The 22183-nt window shown below is 39.3% G+C and overlaps 1 protein-coding gene across 1 annotated transcript in view; it reads right to left on the bottom strand.

Moving 5' to 3' along the window:
* CT55 (cancer/testis antigen 55) overlaps positions 1-14727 on the bottom strand; it is a 28419-nt gene extending 13692 nt beyond the window's left edge. Inside the window, exons 1-2 of the mRNA XM_033125837.1 lie at positions 14637-14727; positions 12197-12381 (exon numbers count right to left, since the gene is read on the bottom strand). Of these exons, the coding sequence (XP_032981728.1) occupies positions 12197-12381; positions 14637-14727 (276 nt within the window). The remainder of the gene's footprint in view (positions 1-12196; positions 12382-14636) is intronic.
* Between the last annotated feature and the right edge of the window lie 7456 nt (positions 14728-22183).

The raw sequence follows: 22183 nt of genomic DNA, 5'->3' as shown, positions 1-22183 counted from the left end.
CAAAAGTCCATTGCATTCCCATATACTAACAATGAAATCTCAGAAAAAGAAATACAAACAACAATTCCTTTTGCAATTGCAGCAAAAAGAATAAAAGACGTAGGAATAAACTTAACTAAGGATGTGAAAGACCTATATGCTGAAAACTATAAGACATTTTTAAAAGAAATTGAAGAAGACACAATGAAATGGAAAGACATTCCGTGCTCATGGATTGGAAGAATCAACATAGTTAAAATGGCCATATTACCCAAAGCAATATACATATTTAATGCAATCCCCATCAAATTCCCAATGGCATTTTTTAAAGAAATAGAACAAAAAATCATCAGATTTGTTTGGAACCACAAAAGATCCTGAATAACCAAAGCAATCTTAAGAAAAAAGAACAATGCTGGACGTATCACACTCCCTGACTTTAGCTTGTACTACAGGGCTACAATAATCAAAACAGCATGGTATTGGCAGAAAAACAGACACATAGACCAATGGAATAGAACTGAGAACCCAGAAATAAAACCACATAAATATGGACAGATAATTTTTGACAAAAAAGCAAAAAACATGCAATGGAGAAAAGACAGCCTCTTCAATAAATGGTGCTGGGAGAATTGGATAGCCACGTGCAAAAGAATGAAACTGGACTGCTCTTTGTCACCATGTACTAAAATTAATTCAAAATGGATCAAAGATTTAAGCATAAGCCCTGACACAATAAACTGCATAGAAGAAAACATAGGTACTAAACTTATGGACCTTGGGTTCAAACAGCATTTTATGAGTTTGACTCGAAAGGCAATGGAAGTAAAAGCTAAAATAAACGAATGGGACTATATGAAACTTAAAAGCTTCTGCACAGCAGAAGAAACCATTGACAAAATAAAGAGGCAACCAACTGAATGGGAGAAGATTTTTGCAAACAGTGCTTCCGATAAGGGGATAATATCCAAAATATACAAGGAACTCATGAAACTCAACAACAAGAAAACAAACAACCCAATTGAAAAATGGGCAGAGGACCTGAAGAGACATTTCTCCAAAGAGGACATACAAATGGAAAATAGATATATGAAAAAATGCTCAACATCACTAATCATCAGAGAAGTGCAAATAAAAACCACAATGAGATATCACCTCACCCCAGTCAGAATGGCTATCATCAACAAGACAAATAGTAACAAGTGTTGGAGAGGCTGTGGAGAAAAAGGAACCCTCATACACTGTTGGTGGGAATGCAGACTGGTGCAGCCACTATGGAAGGCAGTGTGGAGGTTCCTCAAAAAATTACGAATAGAATTACCATATGACCCAGCAATCCCTCTCCTGGGTATCTACCCAAAAAATCTGAAAACATTTATACATAAAGACACATGTGCTCCAATGTTCATTGCAGCTTTGTTTACGGTGGCCAAGACATGGAGACAACCAAAATGTCCTTCGATAGATGAATGAATAAAGAAGTTGTAGTATATATGCACAGTGGAATACTATTCGGTGGTAAGAAAAGATGACGTAGGACCATTTGTGACAATATGGATGTATCTTGAGATTATAATGCTAAGCGAAATAAGTCAGACAGAAAAAGCAGAGAACCATATGATTTCACTGATATGTGGTATATAAACCAAAAACAACAAAAGAACAAGGCAAACAAATGAGAAACAAAAACTCATAGACACAGACAATAGTTTAGTGGTTACCAGAGGGTAAGAGGGGTGGGGGGTGGGAGATGAGGGTAAGGGGGATCAAATATATGGTGATGGAAGGAGAACTGACTCTGGGTGGTGAACACACAATGAGATTTATAGATGATGTAATACAAAATTGTACACCTGAAATCTATGTAATTTTACTAACAATTGTCACCCCAATAAATTTAAAAAACAAACAAACAAACAAACAAACAAGGGGGACTATTTTGAGGGGGATTAATGGCAATGTGTCTTTACTGTAATAATTTTCTTTATTTAAACATTCACTGTATTTTTCGATCACATCTCGTATTCATAGCAGCATTGTTTACAATGGCCAAGATGTGGAAGCATACTGGGTGTCCACTGATGAATGAATGGAGAAAGAAGGGGTGGTATACGTATACAATGGAATATTGCTTGGCCATGGAAGAGAATGGTTTCTTGCCATCTGTGTTGGCATGGGTGTACCTGCAGGGTATTGTGCTGAATGGAGTATCTCAGACAGAGAAAGACAGATGCAATATGATTTTGCTTATATGTGGAATCTAAACAACAAAATAAACAAATAATACAGAAACAAATTCATAGATACGAACAACATTTTGATGGTTGCCAAATGGGAGGGGGATTGGGAGTGGGTGAAAAAGGCATTAAGAAGTACAAATTGGTTGTTACAAAGTAGTCATAGGGATGTAGGGTATAGCATAAGGAATATAGTGAATAATATGGTAATAACTATGTACAGTGCCAGGTGGATACTAGACTAGTCAGGGGGATTGCTTCATAAATTATATAAATGTCTAACCACTATGCTGTACACCTGAAATTAATATAAAATAATAGTGAATGTCAACTGTAATTGAAAAATTTAAAAAGGGAAAAAGGTAAAGGGAAATAAGAGGTTCAAATTTCCAGGTATAAAACAAATAAGTCATGGGATGTAATATACAACATAGGGAATATAGTCAATAATATTGTGATAGCGTGGGACGGTGTCAGACGGTTGCTGGACTTATCATGGTGATCACTTCCTTAGGTATATAAATGTTAAATAACTATGGTGTACACCTAAAACTAATATAATATTGTATGTTAGCTATATTTTAATAAAAATCTTTTACAAAAGACCAGTAAAAGACAAAAATAACTAATTCAAAGCCAAGTTGTGACAAATGGTAAAAAAAGGGGGGGGCAAAAATTGGCTTCTGGGAATTTCTAGTAGGGAGAGAATTTCAGACTGAGAAAATATAGGACAATTTCTTGGAGAAAATGGGATTTGACTTAGGCTGTGAAAAGAGAAAGATTTTTACCTGGCAAATGGGGGTAGGGTTCAGTTCGTTGGTAGGGAGACAGCAAGGGAGGAAAGAAGACACATAAGTTAGAGGAACAAGAAAGAAAACCATAAGATTCTGTATCATTGTACCTAGGGATACAAAGCATGAGATATAGTTGGCAAAATAACAGGAGTAGGGGTGGCACTAAAAAAGGCTAGTCAAATCAGGGCTTAATTTATCTATAATAGGGAGGCATTCAAAGCTTTTATTATTGAAAATATAATGGCCTTTATTTTATACTTTACTTTTCTAATTATACAAATATTACATGTTCATTATGCAAAAAATGTAAAAGATTTAGAAAAGAAAAAAGCAATTACATATAATCCATAAATCTACTACTTATCTAAAGATAAACACTGACCATATTCTGGTACTTACCCTGCTCCAGATGCTTTTACTATGCATAAATAGGTATGCACTATTTTAACGGAAAATTTAATATTATTTTCATTATTAACATATCATCAAATACTCACAAATATGTCAACAGATTGCTGAAACATTACTTTAAAGGATAATATGGAGTCCCACTGAATGGACGTGCCATAATTTATAGATTAAATTCCACATAGTTGAACATTTGTCTTATATCCTAACACATTGCCTACTTGCCTGTTTTATTTCTGGAGGATAAACTGCTAGGAGTGGAATTTCTTGTTCAAAAGTTTCTAATGTGAACGTGATCCATGGATGTGTAAATTCATTTTAATGTTTATTTTTTGAATAAACTGGTTCATGGCCTATTCCCATTTTTCTATCCATGGCTTCCCAGCTGCCAGTGCCAATCTCTTGGTTATTTTCCTCTCATTCTCTTTCATTGAGGAATGAAGCACCAGACTCCCAACTAACTCTTGACTACCAATTCTGCCAATATCCAAGTGGATGATCCATAAGGCCCCCATACTCTCTGTTCCCTGACTCCACACTAACTCACTGCCATAGCTAGTAAATACGTCTTCCCACAATCTGAAACTATCTACACCTCAAAACTACAATATCATTGTTTTATTTTATAATTACAAAAATATTTTATGTCCATTAATGCGAAATCAGTAAACAGATATTTCTGAGAAAATAAAGGCTACAGGGCAGGAGTTCCTGTATCAACCTTCTGGCACCTGTCCTAGCTTTCTCTGCCTTCCCTTCTATAACAAGAGGGCCGTCCAAGTCCTTAACCAAGGTCGACCCCTTCACTGGGCACATGGTACCATTCCCTCTTGCCTCCATGTAGACTTTGCTCCACCAGTTATTGCTTGTCTTCTTACATTAACAATTTTTCTCTTTCTAATTAATCAACATATAAACATACTCTAGACTCTCCTGTCTTAAAAAAAAGATAAATAAACCTCCCTTGATTTTATTTCCCCCTCAGTGTCATTTCTTTTCTCCTCCTCCTAGCAGAAAATATTGAAAGAATGTCTATACTCACTTTCTCATCTCCTATTTCTTCCTCATTCCCCTCTGATCAGTCTTTTATCCCCAACATTCCTCTGAAACTGCTCTTAAGATCACCAGCAACCTCTGGTTGCCAAATCCAATGGTCATTCTCAATCTCTTAGCATTGGATCCAGTTGATCACTCCCTACTTCTGGAAATACTTTGCCTGGCTTCTGTGCGGCCACCCTCTCAGCTGAAACAACTGCATCACAACCTCCTTTGTTAGGTCCTTCTCCTGTTTCTTGTCCCTAAACTGAGTACACTAAGTTACAGACATGGATGTCCCACAGGTGTCTCAAGCTTAGCATGTACAAAATTTAACATATCCTAAACTTCCCACAAATAACTGCACTCCTCCCATCTTCTCCATCTCAGAAAATGGCAATTGAGCTAACGTGCTCTTACCACAAAACCCCTGGCATAACTCTTACTTCCTCACTTTCTCTCATATACCCATCCAATCCATCAGCAAGTCACATCAATACCTTAAAAATATGCCCATGGTCCGACCATTTCTCACCACCTCTATTTTTACCACTCTAGTCCACGCGACTAGCATTTTACATCCACAATATTGCAAAAGCATTCGATGTCACCCGTTTCCTTCTTCACTCACCACCATCCATTATCCACACAACAGCCAATGTTTATTTTTAATGATGCATGAAATCTGTCTTTTCTCTGTTTAAAATATTTTCATAGATTTCTGCTTCACTTCAAGTAAATCCTAAATTGCTTATCCCAATCTACAAGGCCATACATGATCTCTTCCTCGGTGCCCTCATCTACTACTCTCACTCCCTCTCACCATGCTCCAGCATCTTGGACCATCTTTCTGTCTCTCAAACACACATCACCTTTTAGACTGCCTAAAATCTAAATTGAATTTTAAAAAAATCACTTCATTAGTGACCAGGAGCCTTGACTTCAGACACTCAGACACCAGAGAATGAATCATCCATGTGGACCAAGGAGCAGCAGATGGAGGGCTCTTCTGGGTAAGGAGCTGCAGTGGGGTAAAAATAGGCAAAGCCTGGAGCTCAGCTCACATTCCTTGATAAGTGATTTCCACATATATGAGCAAGGGTAGTTTTGGGTTCATGGTGGGTAGGTGGATGAGGAAGTCAGATTTAAGTGGGATGACACATGACAGGAAGAGAAGGTAATAGAGATAGACAATTCTCTCAAGTTGCCTTGCCTGCAAAGGTAAGAGGGGAAGCTAAAAGAAGAAGTGATCTTGAGGGCCAGGACTTGTATTTTGTGAGCAAGATTCGAGCATGTTTAATGTTAAATGCTGATAGATATTGGCCCTTAAAAGGATGACCTAAAAAGAAAGGAAGAAAAAAGATACTCAATAGTGTGAGAAAGGGTTCAGTTAAAACAAACCACAAAAAAAGACTAGCTTTGTAAGAAAATGAAGTTACCCAACCCTATCCCCCATGAAGTGCTAGTCCTAAGGTGACTTGATAGATCACTTCTTTATAATCTTCATGGAATATATAATTCTGATGTTAAATTGTGCAGAAATATAAAGAATAAAGGAAAGCTCCTGATTCTTTTTATAAATACTATATAACATGACTCCAAAAACTAATAACAATAACATAAAAGACACAGCTATAGATCAATTCCATTTATGGAAATACAAACCTCTAAATGAAAGGAAAGCAAGCAAATCCAGCAGAACATTACAAGAATTATAAAAAATCAAATGAGGATCCTTTACATAAAGTAAGAATGGCTCAGTATTAGGAAAATGATTCATATTTTCTTCACATCAGTAGCTCAAAGGAAAGTAAAACTAGATGAAGATCTTGAGAGTGCTGAAAAATATTTAGAAAATTCATCGTCCCTGATTTTCAAAGAAATCTAGAAATGTAATAGAGGACACTTCTTTAACATAACTAAGATATTTCAAAGCATCTGTTAGTATCATGCATTCCAATAACAATGAAAACCAGATAAGAGTTATAACCAGTCTTTCTCGTATTTCAAGATGCCCATTTTCCCCCCATTTTAACATTTCTGAAACCAAAAGGACAGCCATAACCTATGTATACTCTAAATTTCCATTTTCAAATTATTGGTGTGTCTTAAAACTGACAGGAGTGTTAAAAATTGATGACATTCTATTTAAAGGGCCAATCAGTGTTGAATAGACATAAATACTGTATTTCCTAGATGTTAAAATTCCCTTTTGAGATACTGAAATCATGCTATTTCTTATTATACATGTCAAAAAATTAACTGCCTTTGTTGATTTTGAACTTACAATGGTAACCTACAAAAGAATTAAAAAGAATGTGGCACATATATGTGTTTGTATAAATTAATACAATACTGATAAAAGGGAACAGAGAAATGGATAATGCAATTTAACCGAATTCCACATCTTTTATAATACAAAGACAATAAATATTGGCTAATATTGTAACAGAATAAAATGCTGTCTTTCTGACTCATGTTGCTCGGGCCTGCCCAGTTCCCACAACATGTCAGTTAGCAATTCCTGCTTAGTCCTGCACATAGACATACCAATCATGAAAGGAATCTAACCTGCAGCCTAAGAATTACTGAAACAACCTCCCGGCTCGAAACTACCTCCCCAAGGAGATTGTTTATCAAAGATTTATAAGAACCTCATGACTGGGAACACCAGAGTTTGTTGACCAAAAGCAAAGAAGTTTCACCATCCGCCTCAGACCCTTGCTGGCGTCCAGAAGTCTGCAGTTATCAATCACCTCCTGACCTCAAACCCCTCCCATTTCCCCCTTCCCCTAACATAAAAGAAGCCTGAATTCTGTATTTTCTCAAGATGATTCTTTAGGATGCTAGTCTGCCATATTCTTGGCTTGCTGACTTTCTGAATAAAATCACTTTCCTTGCCCCAACTCTTTGTCACTCGACTTATTGGCTGTTGTTTGAGCTTTCACTCAATTACAACATTGTTAGTCAAGAAACGGTATTAGAATATTATGCATGCTATCCAGGCTCCCACAAGAGGGCTTTTACTTCTAAAAGAAAAAAACCACAAAAAGCACCATATCTCAGGAATAAAATTTACCCAGGAGGGCACGAAGGACAATTTTTACTTTTCATTTTATATCCCTCTAGAGTTTGATTTATTTATGTATTATTTTATGTGTATATAAAACTTTTCAAATTTAGAGAAAGTTTATATGAAGCATTCAGTTGATAGTGCTACCTAAATAATAGTAATAATAATAATAAAGTGCATCTCAATCATTTAAGAAAGGGACAAAGAGTTCAATAAGTTTGCCATCTACCAAATTACGTAACAAAAATCAATACTTTACTATATAGGAGATAAAATTGGTTTGAACAAATAATATATAAATATATTAATAATGATTTAAATTATCCTAATATTAAGTTTATTTTAATAAATAATTTTACATAAACTATTTAAATAAAAATGTATATTGACAATGGAATAAAAATATTAAAAATCTGAGAAATAAAATTAGCAGGAAATATACAGAACCTATTGGAAGAGAAGTATAAAACCATTCATTCAGAAGCATAAAAGGGGAGGGACATGCCTTGTGGAGGAAAAGGCAATTACCATTATGTCAGTTCTCCCTATAATAGGTAAATCTATAAACTCAGTCATCCCCATTTCAAAATCCCAACGGGTATTGTGGTTGTTGTGGCTGAAGAGTGGGGGAACTACACACATTGCTTTTAAATTGATGCAGAAAAACCAACACACAAGAATGATCAGCAAAATTTCAAAAACTTAAACAAGTTTTTGACAGGGAAACCAGACTCCCAAACATTTCAAAGTGTTGTAATGCTTCAGTATTCCAAACCACTTGCTTATACGTCCAGGGCAAGATAACACAATCAAATGAACACAATAGGATGTCCTCACAGTTTCAAATGTCTATAGGAATGTAACGCATGAAAGAAGCAGCACTTCAACTCAATAGGGGAAAAGTGGATTGACAAAAGAAAAATTCTGAGGTGTTCTAAATTAAATTACAGCAGCCGTACTGAGAGAAAAAGACAGGGATAGTGAAGTAGTTAATGGCCGTGGGACAACTAACAAAAGACTGCTCACATTCCTGAATGTCTGTTGAAGCCTCAATCAACCTCCAGGCATCTATTAGCAGACCACTAGATGTCTCTGCATCCTGCATATGCAAGAATTTTCAGGACTGCTGCCCGTAAATCAATCAAAAGTAGTAGGCTGTGCACCTATTCTAGAACGGTCCCGCTTCACCTTTTTCCACCCCTCTAATCTGCAGCCAATGTAAATTCTTTCAAAACAATTTACATCTTTCTTTCCTAAAACATAATGTATAAAAAAATCTGTCAACTCCAGTACAGCGGATATGTTGTCTTTTCCACTTGGCCTTGCTGTTGGTGGTTTAGACTGCAAGCCCCAGGACTTAGTCCTTTTCTGGTGAGCATTTGGCTCAATAAAACCTTTCTTTCAGAAAAACTTTTGGCTGTGAAATATTTTTAACAGGATTATTCCATTAAAGGTATGGGGATAAGAACGTAGTCAATAACAAAACAAGACCTGGATCCTTCTCTTAATTGTTATACCCAAATCAACTCCAGGCACTCTATTTAGATGTAAATAAATAACTTTCAGAATAAAATCTAAGTGAATATTTGTGTAAATTATGAAATGGAGTAAACCTTTATAAGAATTTTTATTGAACCAAAAAGCCACGGGGACAAGATGGACACATTTGAAGTATGTAAAAATTAAACTCCACAAAGTTGAAAGACAGTCTTGCAGGAAATACTTGCAAAACGTTCATATGATAAATTTCCTAACAAAGCTCTAATTTCCATAACACACAAATAGCTCTAATGCTCCTAATATAAAAACAGCTCTAAGAAGTTCCTCTACTCTCATCAACATTTAAAGAAATGCAAAATAAAACTGAAACAGGTTTTCATTTTTCAGATTGGCAAAGATTTCAAAGCTTGACAGTATTTCCATCCTTGTCAATATTGACAAACAGGCAGTTTCACAGCTTGTGTCAATTAGTACAATAAAGCTGAAGCATAATTTGATTATACAGTAGTCCCCGCCTTATCTGCGGAATATATACATTCCAAAACCCCCAGTGGATGCCTGAAACTGCGGATAGTACCGAACCCTAATTAACTTCTTCAACTTTGTTGGAAATGTTGCAGCACACTCTGTCGGCAGACACAGCCTCTCCAGTAATTTTTTATATTTCCCCCTCCAAACCTATTTCTGAATCTGTGCAACCATCCCTTACTTGTGTGGCAGAGCCCCTTGTAATTTTAATGCCCCTAGTATTGTGGCAGATAGAATTAACTAATTTAATTCTCAATTAGATCTTTGTTCACATGTTAACCGCTCTTCTTGCTCAACTCCTTTTGTTCTCACAGTACAATTTTGTGTTGCTGATGTGCTGTTTGTTTGTGAGGCAGGAGGAGGTAATTTCAGGGTCTCAAGAATTTACGAGTGTGTTTTGCAGAAGGAGGGAATTCTCCAAGGTAGCTGCGGCCAGCTGCTGGAGCCCAGAAGTCCAAGGTGAAAAAGTGTTACCTATGACTAAAGAAACAGACTTCTCTCTTAGTTCCCTGGAACTCCCCTTCCCCTGCCCCCCTTTTAAACCCTGTTCCCAGCTTCTCTGGAGGAGCCACTGGAACCTTCTCTTTCTTGGTGTTGGTTCCTTTGTGCACAGGCTTAATAAACCTTTGCCTCTTGCTTGAACTTTCTTGTGGTGATCTCTCTTGATTTCCATCTGGGAGATTGCAAGAACCCAGGGTGTGAGGGTGAAATTCGGTAAATCAATAATGTAATTAGACTTAGCTAGTTTGCAGTTTTACTCACCTCATAGCTCACTATCTAGCCACTTGTAGTTAGACTTAACTAGTTTACACTTAGATCCATCCTGATATTCAGCTGTTTTCTCTTTGTTTCTCCTCTCACTGACTGACTTAAGAATTCTGTTTTGTTCCCTTTCCTAAATCTACACATACCTCATTAATCTATTTACTCAGAAGAATCCTAACCTGGAAAGAGCAACTTAATCCTCAGGCACCGGGACAGCAGAATCCATTTTGCAACTCTCTTGCAGTTTTTACTGGTGACACATAAAACCCCAGGCCACGGTGGTCCGGAGATAACATTATCTTAAAACAGACCAGACCTCAGAGAGTGATATCAGCCCTCGGACCTGCCTGACCAACTCCCCCTTTACTTTGTTCTTCTTGTGTACTTATAAAACCTTCTGACCTGTCTAGGAATGGGGAGGTGGCCTTTGGACAAGAGCCTGCCATCCTCCCAGAATGTTGGCATTCTTAATAATCCTGCTTTTCTTTTCACCAACCTTGTCTCTCGATTTTTAACTTTTTCAAGTGGCAGGCAGCCGGCAGGCAGCTGAACCTTAGCACGGTATCAAGGGCACCTGTAACACTTGCAGTAAATGGCTTGGTGTCACTTGTTTCAGGGGATCCCTTGCTGAAGTCTTCATATAGGCTCAATGCTTTCTGGAGCAACATGTTGCCATCAATCGAAACACATTTTCTGTTCACATCTTCCACCTACAAATTTAATGCCTTTTCCGTCGAAACTAAACACTTATCACACACTGCGGCTATAACTTCTGCAGTTTGAGGTGGGACGGCAAAACTAGTATGAATTTCCTTTTCCTTCTTCACAGTTTCAAAGATATAAGATTCACTCTTACTAATAGATCTCAGCAACCTCAGCGTACTATGCTTTATCTTCCCTTATAAAGGTGAGAATTTTCACCTTTATAAAGTGCTTCCTTTACGGCTTCTCTTTGGCATATTCAAATTACCAGCATCACGACTCTTGCGCTTTGGGGCCACTATTAATAAAATAAGGGTTACTTTAACACAAGCACTGTGATACTATGACCATGGATCCGATAACTGAGAAGACTACCACCGTGTTTCCCCGAAAATAAGACCTAGCCAGACAATCAGCTCTAATGAGTCTTTTGGGGCAAAAATTAATGTAAGACCCGGTCTTATTTTCGCGGAAACACGGTAAGTGACTAACAGGCGGGGAGCACCTACAGTTTGGGGACACTGGACAAAGGGATGAGTCACCTTCCAGGACTGACAGCAGAACAGTGTGAGATTTCATTACACTATTCAGAATGGTGAGCAATTGAAAAGTTATGAATTGTTTATTTCTGGAATTTTCCACTTAATATTTTTGGACCACAGTTCACCACACATAATTGAAACTGTGGATAAACTGAATTAAAATGGTAAATATCTGTACTGAGGTAATGGTTGCATGACTGTAAATTTACTAAAAATATAATTGAACTATGTACCCTTAAAACCAAAGCATCTTATGGTATGTAAATTGTATCTCAATAAAACTGTGTTGAAAAAGTGAATAAAATGCATATCTGTTCACCTACCAATTACATTTCAACAAATACAAAAATTGTTTACTTGGTTGAAGAAAGGAAGCGTTCAGGATAGTATAGACTCTAGTAATTATCACCGTTAACCTTATTTTTAAATACTGAAGAATAGATATACAATTTATACTTTCATAAACAGAAACCACAAAGACAAGAACAAATGCCCCACTCAATCTAGTGAATGGGACTTCAAATTCCACCTACATTTATTATACGAGGTCACCTCAGGGACGCTGAATTAATAGAAGCAAGATTGAAAGCCCCCCAGGAATAAAGACAGTCCCGAAACTCATAATAATCTTACTTTGATTGCTTTCAATTCCTGAGATATTTGATCTTCTTCCACAATTGCAGTAACTCTTTGTCCAACTTTCAGAAGCACACCGCCAGTCACAACATCACCACTGAAGTAGATCAACTCATTAATGAAGCCATAATCATTACAGAACTTGGTCACGACTCCCTGCACAGTTTTTAACATGGTGTCACCTAAGAGATGGATAAACAAAAGGTTTCATTAATTAATCTCAAAAGCAAACACCCACTATAAATAAGTCCTACCATAGGAAGATTTGGTAGGTGATGATCTAAATCTAGAAATAAATTGGGCAAGATTTGAGATACAGTTGGCAATGACAGTAGGGCACAGTGGTTAAGTGTGCAGGATTTGAGAGGCAGAATGCTTAGGTTGAAATGTTGGTTCCACCATTTCTCTGTATAGCACAGTGACTCCATGGCCAAGACAGTGGAACACTAAGGAGAAGAGCACTGGGTCTGGAGCCAGACCACCTGGCTTTGAAACACAGCTCTTCCCCTTACATAGTACAGTGTAACCCTCACTGAATTTGTTTTCATCTGTAAAGCCAGGACAATACCAATGTCTAAGAGAGTAGATCCTTAAATGTTTTTACCACAAAAAATAAGATAATTATGTGACGTGATGGAGGTATTAATCAGCCTTATTGTGTAATCATTTTACAATATATACATATATCAAATCATCACGTTGTGCACCTTAAACTTACACAATATTATATGCCAACTGCATCTCAATAAAGCTGGGGGAAAACAGGTTGTTATAAATACAAACCGATACACACGTCAACTGCTTAGAACTGTGAATGTCTCCACAGGTTAGAGCTTATATATTAGTTGTCATGGTATCTGCATCTAGACAAGTCTTTAAGCATCCATTATTGTTATATAATTTCATCATTATCAACAACAGCAGCAGATTCTTAAACATCTCACCAGACAAAGCACATAAAGAGATCTGGGATTTAAACCTAGAGTAAATGTGCATCTGAAACACTTGGCTTTATTTTGTTCTTTAATTTTGTTGCTGAACAAACACAGCTAGTAAGCCATAATTTGGGATCTGAACCTAGAGAATCAGCCTGTAGAGCCCACACCACCAGCCACAACACTTTAGGTGTTTCCCCAAAGACTTGGGTGAATTGACAGGATGGATGGCTGGGGAAAATCTTGATTATAATAAATTGTGAAATCAGAAGCCAAGAAAATCCTGAAAATTTGAAGGGAAAAAAAAAAACGAGGCAAATTTGTTAGGTGAAACCATAAAACACAAGAAAGTGGAAGGGACCAGGGTGACAACTGTCACTTAGGCACATGAAAATATGTCAAAGATTCTACTGTGCTGTCCCATTGGTAAAAGTAAGGATAATTAGTGGACGCTATATAGTGCGAGACCTTAGCTAAAAGCTAAATAGCAGCCTTCTACGGCAAACTTTGCTAACTCCACTAGCAGAGAAGCTGCAGAGAGACTCTGGCATGAGCGGGGCTGCGTCCCTGTTGGGAGAGGAATGCTGACCAAAGAATAGTCTCTTCCAGACTATTAACCTGAGCACACTGTGAATTTACTCCCCAGGAAGAAAGTGCCTCAGGCGCGGCCGCCAGAGCAAGAGCCTCAGCGACTCCAGCTCACGCCTCAGGGGGCGGGGACTCGCGCCTAAGCGGCGGGAGCTTGCGCCTCAATGGGCGGAAGCTCGCGCCTCAACCGCCGGAGCCAGCGCCTCAGGGGGCAGGAGCTCACGCCTCAGGGGCCGGGAGCTCACGCCTCAGGGGCCAAAGCACTGAAGTGAGGAAAAAGCTGCTAGACTCACCGTATGGGTGATACTAGCCCTGTGCCCTCTGTCTCTGGTTGTATGTCCCCGACCCGGCTGTAAAATAGACTTGGCAATACTACTACTACTCTCATGGGAGTTTTTTGAGGATTAAACGCCATGAATGCACTTAAGGCCCTGAACCCAGGGCTTGGCACAGACGAGTACTTCAACACACAATAGAATTAATGCGATTCACAGCAGGGATGCGATCCATTCCCCACCCCCACCCCCAAATCCTTCTCACATTTTAAATAGATTCCCACCAACAAAATGTGTCATTAACTCAGGGCCAGACTCTGGGGCAGGTTTTTAGGATCCAAAGGTGAGCAAGTTAAATACAGTCCCCGCCCTCCTAGGGGCGAAACATATGACTGTCCGCTTGACTTCAAAACACATTCACATAGCATACGCACAAAGTACCGAAGGCATCTAGGGTAGGGCACAGCTCCCCAGGGGACTCCTCTACACCATCGCCACTTTGGACTTGGAAGTCCCGGCACCTCAGAGATTCCGAGACGCCCCTCCCCGCAAAATGGCACCGCCCTGGGCACGCAGCGCCCTTCTGAACTTTGAAGCCCAGAACCAGGAGTGGGGCGCACCCCTAGGTGAGTTGAGTACCTTCCAAGAGACTCTGATGCTGCTCCCTCTCTGCCGCCGACGAGTCGGTCCTCCTCCAGAAACCAAGAGCCCTGGAAATAAACCGAAGCATGGTCCTATTTTCAGAGCGGCCTGGGGCCCACGTGACACTGGGCTCCGCGAGGCTTGCTTCAGTCTAAGTCTAGTCCCTTCTCGGTAGCGGTGCCTGCTCCTCTGCACCGCCAACCTCTAATCGGAGGGTTTCACACAAGCCTTAGCCACGGCTGCCAACTGAGGAGCCCACCACCCAGCCAATGTGGGCGTGGTGCGCTCAGCGAGGGCTGATGAGCGGGACTCCGACGCTCCTCTCACCACAGACGTAGGCCGGAAAAGTGGTGACCTATGGGAAATCGCTTCCAGGCCCACCCCTTTTGCATTTCTTAGGGTAGAGGGTCTGATCTATGGGCTTCTGCAGGGAGGGCCTAGTGTCTGTCTTGAAAGGTGGCGCAAGAACTTGCCCAGAGGATGGAGGTAGGCTCCCAGGTGTTGAGCCCCCACTTCTCCCAGCCTGAGTGCTTTTCTTTTGCCTCTAGGCGCCCTCTACCCACCCACCCACAGCAGCTCCACCTCTTCACCCCTACACCCACTCCACAGAGAGTTCAGCGGTCAGCTCTAAGCAACTGCTTTCTGTTGAATGTTAAATATTATTGCTGATGTAAGAACGTCCAAACTTGTAGGGAATTATAAGAGCTTATTTGAGCCAAACTGACAATATGCCAGAAAACAGGATCTCAAATGCTCCTGCAAATGACAGTTTTGCAGTTCTTTTTACATATTTGGAATTAAAGTGGGAATTTAAGGGAGATTACATGAAGGTGGGAGAAAGCAAGACAGGGAAATCTCTATGATTGAATTATAGGATAGTTAATAAGATTATATGCTCCCTTGAGGGTGGTCTCCCAGGGTTCTGAAAAAGAGGATTATTCTGACATTTCAAGGGTATGTTAAGAAACACCCTGACCCCTTTTCTTGTCTGCTAGATGCACAAGGCCAGTGGACAGGGCTTACTTAAGGCAAAGATAAACCTTTTACTAGGGAAGTTAATAGATCTGAGGCATCACTACCCACCATCATGATCTGCCCAGTTAGGAATTTGATCAGATCGCCCTGTGAGGTTACTTTCAGTCGTTGTGCTTGTCAGATTTATTACAGAGCGCCCTTTTCATTCATCATAATATCGTGGAAAAGCCAAACTTTCACATCTACTTGGACCTCAAAACATAGGCTGTGTCCTGTTCTGCTTTGAAGCTGGGGCCAGCTGGGCCTTATAGCAAAACATACATTATGGTCCTGAGAGACACTTTTAAGTGTGATTTGGAGGTGAGGATTGCTCAGTGAAGAGGGTCAGGTCATGTAGTGCCATGCAGGGAGCTTGGATTGCATCACTGTTTTATTTGGGGCACCATCAGCCATGGTCATTATAAGAATATTAAGTGAGGGTTTAGCTTGTCTTCAATGTACCACTCAAAAATCTATTTCTAAAACATTTGTGTAGCTTTAAGAATCCCCATGTCTAGGTCTCGGTAGAGGCCATTTACATGAATATGTCTGGAAGACCCAAGTGTCTCCATTTTACCCTCAAGACTGAAAAACTTTTAGAGGCAGGGCATCCACTTCCCAAAGCTCAACAATACATAATTTAGTGAGTGTTATTCTTTCAACATGATACTGGCCAGTCAAGGGCTCCCTATGGTCTTGGGATCTATGACAAAGACCTGAATTAGCCTCCCGGTCCCTTTGTCTTACCAGTACCCTTCCTGCATTTCAGGTGCTGCCTAGGACCAGGGCTTTCCTTCTAGACCTCGAGCCCCCACAGCCAGTACCTTTCATTTTTCCCAGGTACCCACCTTCTAACACAAACTAAGCCCTCTCTCCAGGAAGCCCTGGCCAGCCAAATGCTCTGGACCCTATGGTGAAGTGAGACTGGAAGAATTTACCAATCTGTGATGGCTCTGAAGCCCAGGCCCTGCAGCCTCACTCCCCACCTTGCCAACTCTCCCTTGTTATGGATGTCTTCCCAACTTCAGGAGATCCCAACTTCTCCCGGGCCATTGGTTGCCAAAGTCCCTCACTCCAGTACCCTCCTCTGGACCACCCTCACCACCCACTGTCCCTAGGCCCCCTTTGATACATCACTCAGAAACCTTATCAGCCTGCTCTCTGGGGACCCTTTATGCCTCATCAGCCACCAAATCCCTTAGAAGCCCTCCCGCTCCAGTTCAGATACAATTACATCTGCTATTTTTGCCAATAGCATTAAAGCTGCTGCAGGCTGGACCTGTCACCAACTGGTTTTGACAAGCCCCAGAAATAGCCCCAGACTCCTGGATGTAGGGCAGTGCATGCTATTGTGAGTGGCCCTGGACACGGAGTAGCTTAATAGTCAGGCATCTGGTGGCTGCCCAGCTGTTTATCAGGTTGAGGAAATTCCCTTCTACTCTCTGTTTTTTCAGTGACTTTATCATGAAATGACGTTAGTTTATGTCAAATGCTTTTTCTATTGAGATGATCATGTGAGTTTGGCCTTTATCCTGTTAATATGGTGTACAACATTGATTGATTTTAATTTTTAACCAACCTTGTATTGCTGGGATAAATCCCACTTGGTAACTGTTATGGATTGAATTGTATCCCCCTAAAATTTATGCTGAAGTCCTAACCCCCAGTGCTCACAATATGACCGAGATAGGGTCTGTAAAGAAGCAATTAAGTTAAAATGAGGTCTTTAGGATGACCCCTGATCCAATATTACTAGTGTCCTTATAAGAGGAAATTTTGACACAGATACAGATAGATGGAAGACTATGTGAAGAACAGGGAGAGAAGCCTCAGAAAAATATCAACCTTGATGCCACTTTCCTCTTGGGCGTCTAACCTCCAAAATAGTGAGAAAATTCATTTCTGTTGTTTAAGCCACCTAGGCTGCGATACTTTGTTATGGCAGTCCTAGCCAGCTAATACATTTACTGTGTATAATCCTTTTATATGTTGTTGGATTAGTTTGAGGATTTTTGGTTCTGTATTCGTAAGGGACATTGACCTGAGATTTTTTGTTTGTTTGTTTTTCTTGTGATGTTTCTGTCTAGTTTTTGTATCAGAGTAATAGTACTCTCATAGAATGAGTTAGGAAGTGTTCTCTTCTGTTTTTTTGGAAGAGTTTGCGAAGGATTGGAATTCAGTCTTTTTTAAGTGATTGGTAGAATTCACCAGTGAATGAATCTAGACCTGGGTGTGAGTGTGTGTGCATGCGTGCATGTGTGTATGTGTGTGTGTGTGTTTGTGAAGTGCTTTACTTATTAATTCAATCACTTTACTTGTTATAGGTCTATTCAGATTTTCTATTTTTTTTACAAGAGTTTGGGTTTTATTTTTAATTTTTATAGGAGCTTTACTGAGATAATTCACATACCATCGTAGTCACTTCTTTAAAGTAGGCAGTTTAAAATCTATTGCTTTTTCAATCAGTTTTGGTAGTTTTTTTTCTTTCTAGAAATTTATTGAGGTCATTTAATTCTTTGGCATACAATTGTTCATAGCATTCTCTTATATGACTTTTTAAATATAGAGATGTCTTGGGCTGGCTGGGTGGCTCAGTCGGTTGGAGTGCGGGCTCTCAACCACAAGGTTGCTGGTTCAATTCCCGCAAGGGATGGTGGGCTGCGTCCCCTGCACCTAACAAGGGCAACAACAACTTGACTTGGAAAAAATCCTGGAAGTGCACACTGTTCCCCAATAAAGTCCTGTAAAAAGATAAATAAAAAATAAAAAAATAAAGATAGAGAGATGTCTTCTTTTTCATTTCTGATTTTAGCAATTTGAGTCTTTTTTCTTTTCCCTTGGTCAGTCTACCTAAAGGTTTATCAATTTTCTTGATCATTTCAAAGAGCCAACTATTGGTTTCATTGATTTGCTCCATTGTTTTTCTATTATCTATTCCATTTATTTCTGCTCTAATCTTTATAATTTCTTTCCTTCTGCTTGCTTTGGGTTTAGGTCACACTTTTTCTGGTTTGTTTAGGTAGAAGTTTAGGTTATTCATTTGAGATATTTCTTTGTCCTTACTCTGCAATTTCTGAATTGATTCTCACCTAACACTCTCACGATAAGGCCCAAGACTCCAGTGGGACCTGGGGTTGGCAGCCTTCATCATGGGCCCTTTGCACTGGATCGGCTGCCAGGGTGCCCAGGCATCCTTTAGGTGCTCAGAAATACCGGCACTCTGAAAGTCTCCTAAGAACACACATTGCCTTGAATTATTTATTCATTCCTCATTTGTTTACCATCTCTTTCTTCTAGACACTGAGCATCATTTCTCCATATTTCTTAGCACAGTGCCTGGGACTCTGGTGTAAGCCCTCACCAATTTTTATTGACTGACTGACAAACTAACTGATGGGCCTTTCACACTATATGGTAACTGCCTATTTCCTTGGCCATATCCCCTTTAGAAATTCAGTAAAGGCAGGACCTTGTCTGTCGTGCTCCCTGGATTAGTCAAGAACAGTCACTTAACGAGAAAACACGGCAGGCATTTCAAAAAGGAAAGGATCTAATGCTGAAATTAGAAACTGACCAATCTGTTTAAGGTCAAGGAATCAGGACAGTCCAGGAAGCTGTGCCAAAGCCAGAGCCTCCCTGGTGCCCTGGAGCTGGAGACTGACAGAAGAATGTGGAATCCAAGAAAGCTGCAGGAGTCTCCACCTTTTAAACCTGCACTAGCCTGCCACCACACCAGTGCCAGAGAAAGAATGCATCCCTTTGGCCTCTACATCTTGCAGCAGTACCTCTCAGAGTAAGACTCTGACCGGAACCTTGCTTGCAAGAGGTTATGAGCATGAGAATGGGACCAAATGAAAATAAAACCCAGAATTACCTGTTGCTTGAGTGAAGTGTGTGTGTGCATGTGTGTGTGTGTGTGTGTGTGTGTGTGTGTGTGTGTGTTCTTGTGAGCATGTAACATTTTAGGGATGGCCAATACCTACCTTTTATGGAGCCCAGTGGTAATTTATCATGGAATTCTCCCTCCTTCTCTTCCTCCTCCTCCTCCTTCTCATTTTTTTTTCAAATTTTATTTTTCTTGTGATAAATATTTACTTGAAATTGACAAACATCTTAGAAAAACACATTTAATTGCTTAATTTATTTAATTTGTAGAGTATGCACATATGTTACTTACCTTTTAGTTTCTCAGGAAAAACCACAGTTGCTACAGTTCATTAATATCAACTCTGCCAGTACTAGTCATTTTTTAATAACGTAAATAAATTAAACGAAAAGGAGCTATTTAGTAACATATTAGTTCATTTTCAAAAGGAATTCTCCCATTAGCACTGGACCACATGAATTGGTTAGAATTTCCTTTGAATCTTTTTTCAGTGTTAACTTTGTTTTTCCTGACCACATTCCAAAATCTGTAAATTTTTTAATAATAAGCAATGACTTGTTGATTCACCTGTTGTAGCTCAAGAGTTCCCACAGTCTCTAATGCTTTCAATTTAGGAGCCACAAGTATGGTCTAACTACACGGAATTCTTTCTTAATCACTACTACCATTTATTGAGTGGTTATGTCATTATGCCAGCCAGTTACTCTATGAAGTACTTTCCATTTATTCATTCATTTAATTAATATTTGTTGAGTGCTGACTAAGATACCCTTCTGAGCAATAAATCAGTGGGAATAAATCAGTGAACAAAGAGACAAAAAAACTTGGTCCTTGTAGAACTATCATTCTCATGGTTTGAAGAGAGGGTAGATGATAAAAACAGTAAATAAGGAAAATGTATGGTATGTTGGAAAGTAATAAGTGCTATGGAAAAATGTAGCAGGGAAGGAAGTTCTGGAGTGCTGGGGAAGGGTGGCAAGTTGTATTTTAGAACAGGATAGTCAGAGTAAGCTTCATTAGAAAAATAATAGTTGAGCAAGGACTTGAAGGAGGTTAGACAGTTAGTGAGGTAGATATTTGGAATAAACTATCCAGGGTGAAACTTTGAAAGCATCCCCTTTAAGATCAAGATAAAAACAAAGGAAGCCCCTAAGACTGAAGGTCTTAACTAGGCTTTGTAATGCAACAAAAATCAATATAAGGGTAGGAAAGGAAGATAGAAAACTGTTGTTCTTTACAGATCATAAGGATTTTCCATTTAGAAAGCACAAAGAATCAGATATTAATCATTGGAATTAATAAGAGAGGATGCTAGATGTAAAGTCAATGTTAAAATCAATTTTATTTCTATCAAACAGTCTAATAGAAAAGTGGACAGAAGATTTGAAAGAAGCAGTTCTTATAGGATAGGAGGAAACCAAATTGTCAACAGACACTGAAAAGATACTCAGCATCATCAGTAACTGCACAAATGTAGATTAAACACACAGTGACATGCCAATTCACATCACTTAGACTGGCAAAAATTGTAATCAGTTGTATCAAGAATACGAGAGGATGTGGTGGTACAAGTCTTATTCACTGATGGAAGGCATATGATTGCTACTGACACTTTGGAAAACAAATTGGAATTACCTGGTAATTCCAGGTAATTGGAATTACCTATTCAAGATGCACACACATTTTGACTCAGGATTCCACTCCTGAGTGTAGACAAGCTGGAACCTTTGTCCATGTACATTGGCAGACAAGTATAAGCATGTTAATGACAGCACTTTTTGTACTAGCAAAGCACTAGAAATAACCCATATGTCCATCAACATCCTGGCCTCTAGAACAGTGCCTGGCACATAGTAAACACCCTATAACTCTAGGAAGAGGGGTTGCAAAGATATAAAAATTTCGAACGATTCATAAAATGGCAGACTATTCAGCCTTCTATTCAAAGTGGCTCCACTGGGTTCATTCTTACTTTCCTTTTTACTTATTTGTAACTTCTTTTTCCAACAGTGAGAAACCTGGCTTCCAATGTCCCATGAATTTACTTTCATTTTACCAAAATGGTGCTTTGCTATATACATCTCACCCAGTTTCTTTTTTCATCTGCACATTTTTAAGACACATGTATGTCGCTGTATGTAAATCTAGTCTCTTCCTTCCAACTACAGCATACTGTTTCATGATGTGTATCCACCTATCTTACTGACCTGAATCTTTGCAGGAAAAAAAATGTTATGTCTAAAATCAGCTTAGGCAAAGAACTCATCAACAGACCCGAGACAGAATCAACCTTTGCAATTGCTGTTCCCTCAGCCTGGACAGCTCTTCCTCTAGGTTTTCCATGGCTATTTCCTTTTCATAGTCTCAGATTTCAGCTCAAATATAACCTCCTTAGAGTTTCCTTTCCCTGATCAAATTCTATAAAAGAGTTTTCTTCTCCTGCCGTGAAACATTCAATGACATACTCCTGCTGTATTTTCTTTATGTTTCCGGTTACCAGCTGAAAAATCATATTTATTGATTTATTTACAAATGTCTGTCTCCCTGCCCTTAAATATTAGGTTCTTGAGGGCAGGATTTTGTTGTTCTCTGCTGTGTTTCCAGCACCTAAAACAAAGCCTGGCAGATAATCAGTGCTCAATAA

Source organism: Rhinolophus ferrumequinum, chromosome X (assembly GCF_004115265.2).
Source record: "Rhinolophus ferrumequinum isolate MPI-CBG mRhiFer1 chromosome X, mRhiFer1_v1.p, whole genome shotgun sequence".
Classification (NCBI taxonomy): domain Eukaryota; kingdom Metazoa; phylum Chordata; class Mammalia; order Chiroptera; family Rhinolophidae; genus Rhinolophus; species Rhinolophus ferrumequinum.
Note: the sequence above shows the minus strand (reverse complement) of the source record. Positions and strands in the feature narration are given on the sequence as shown.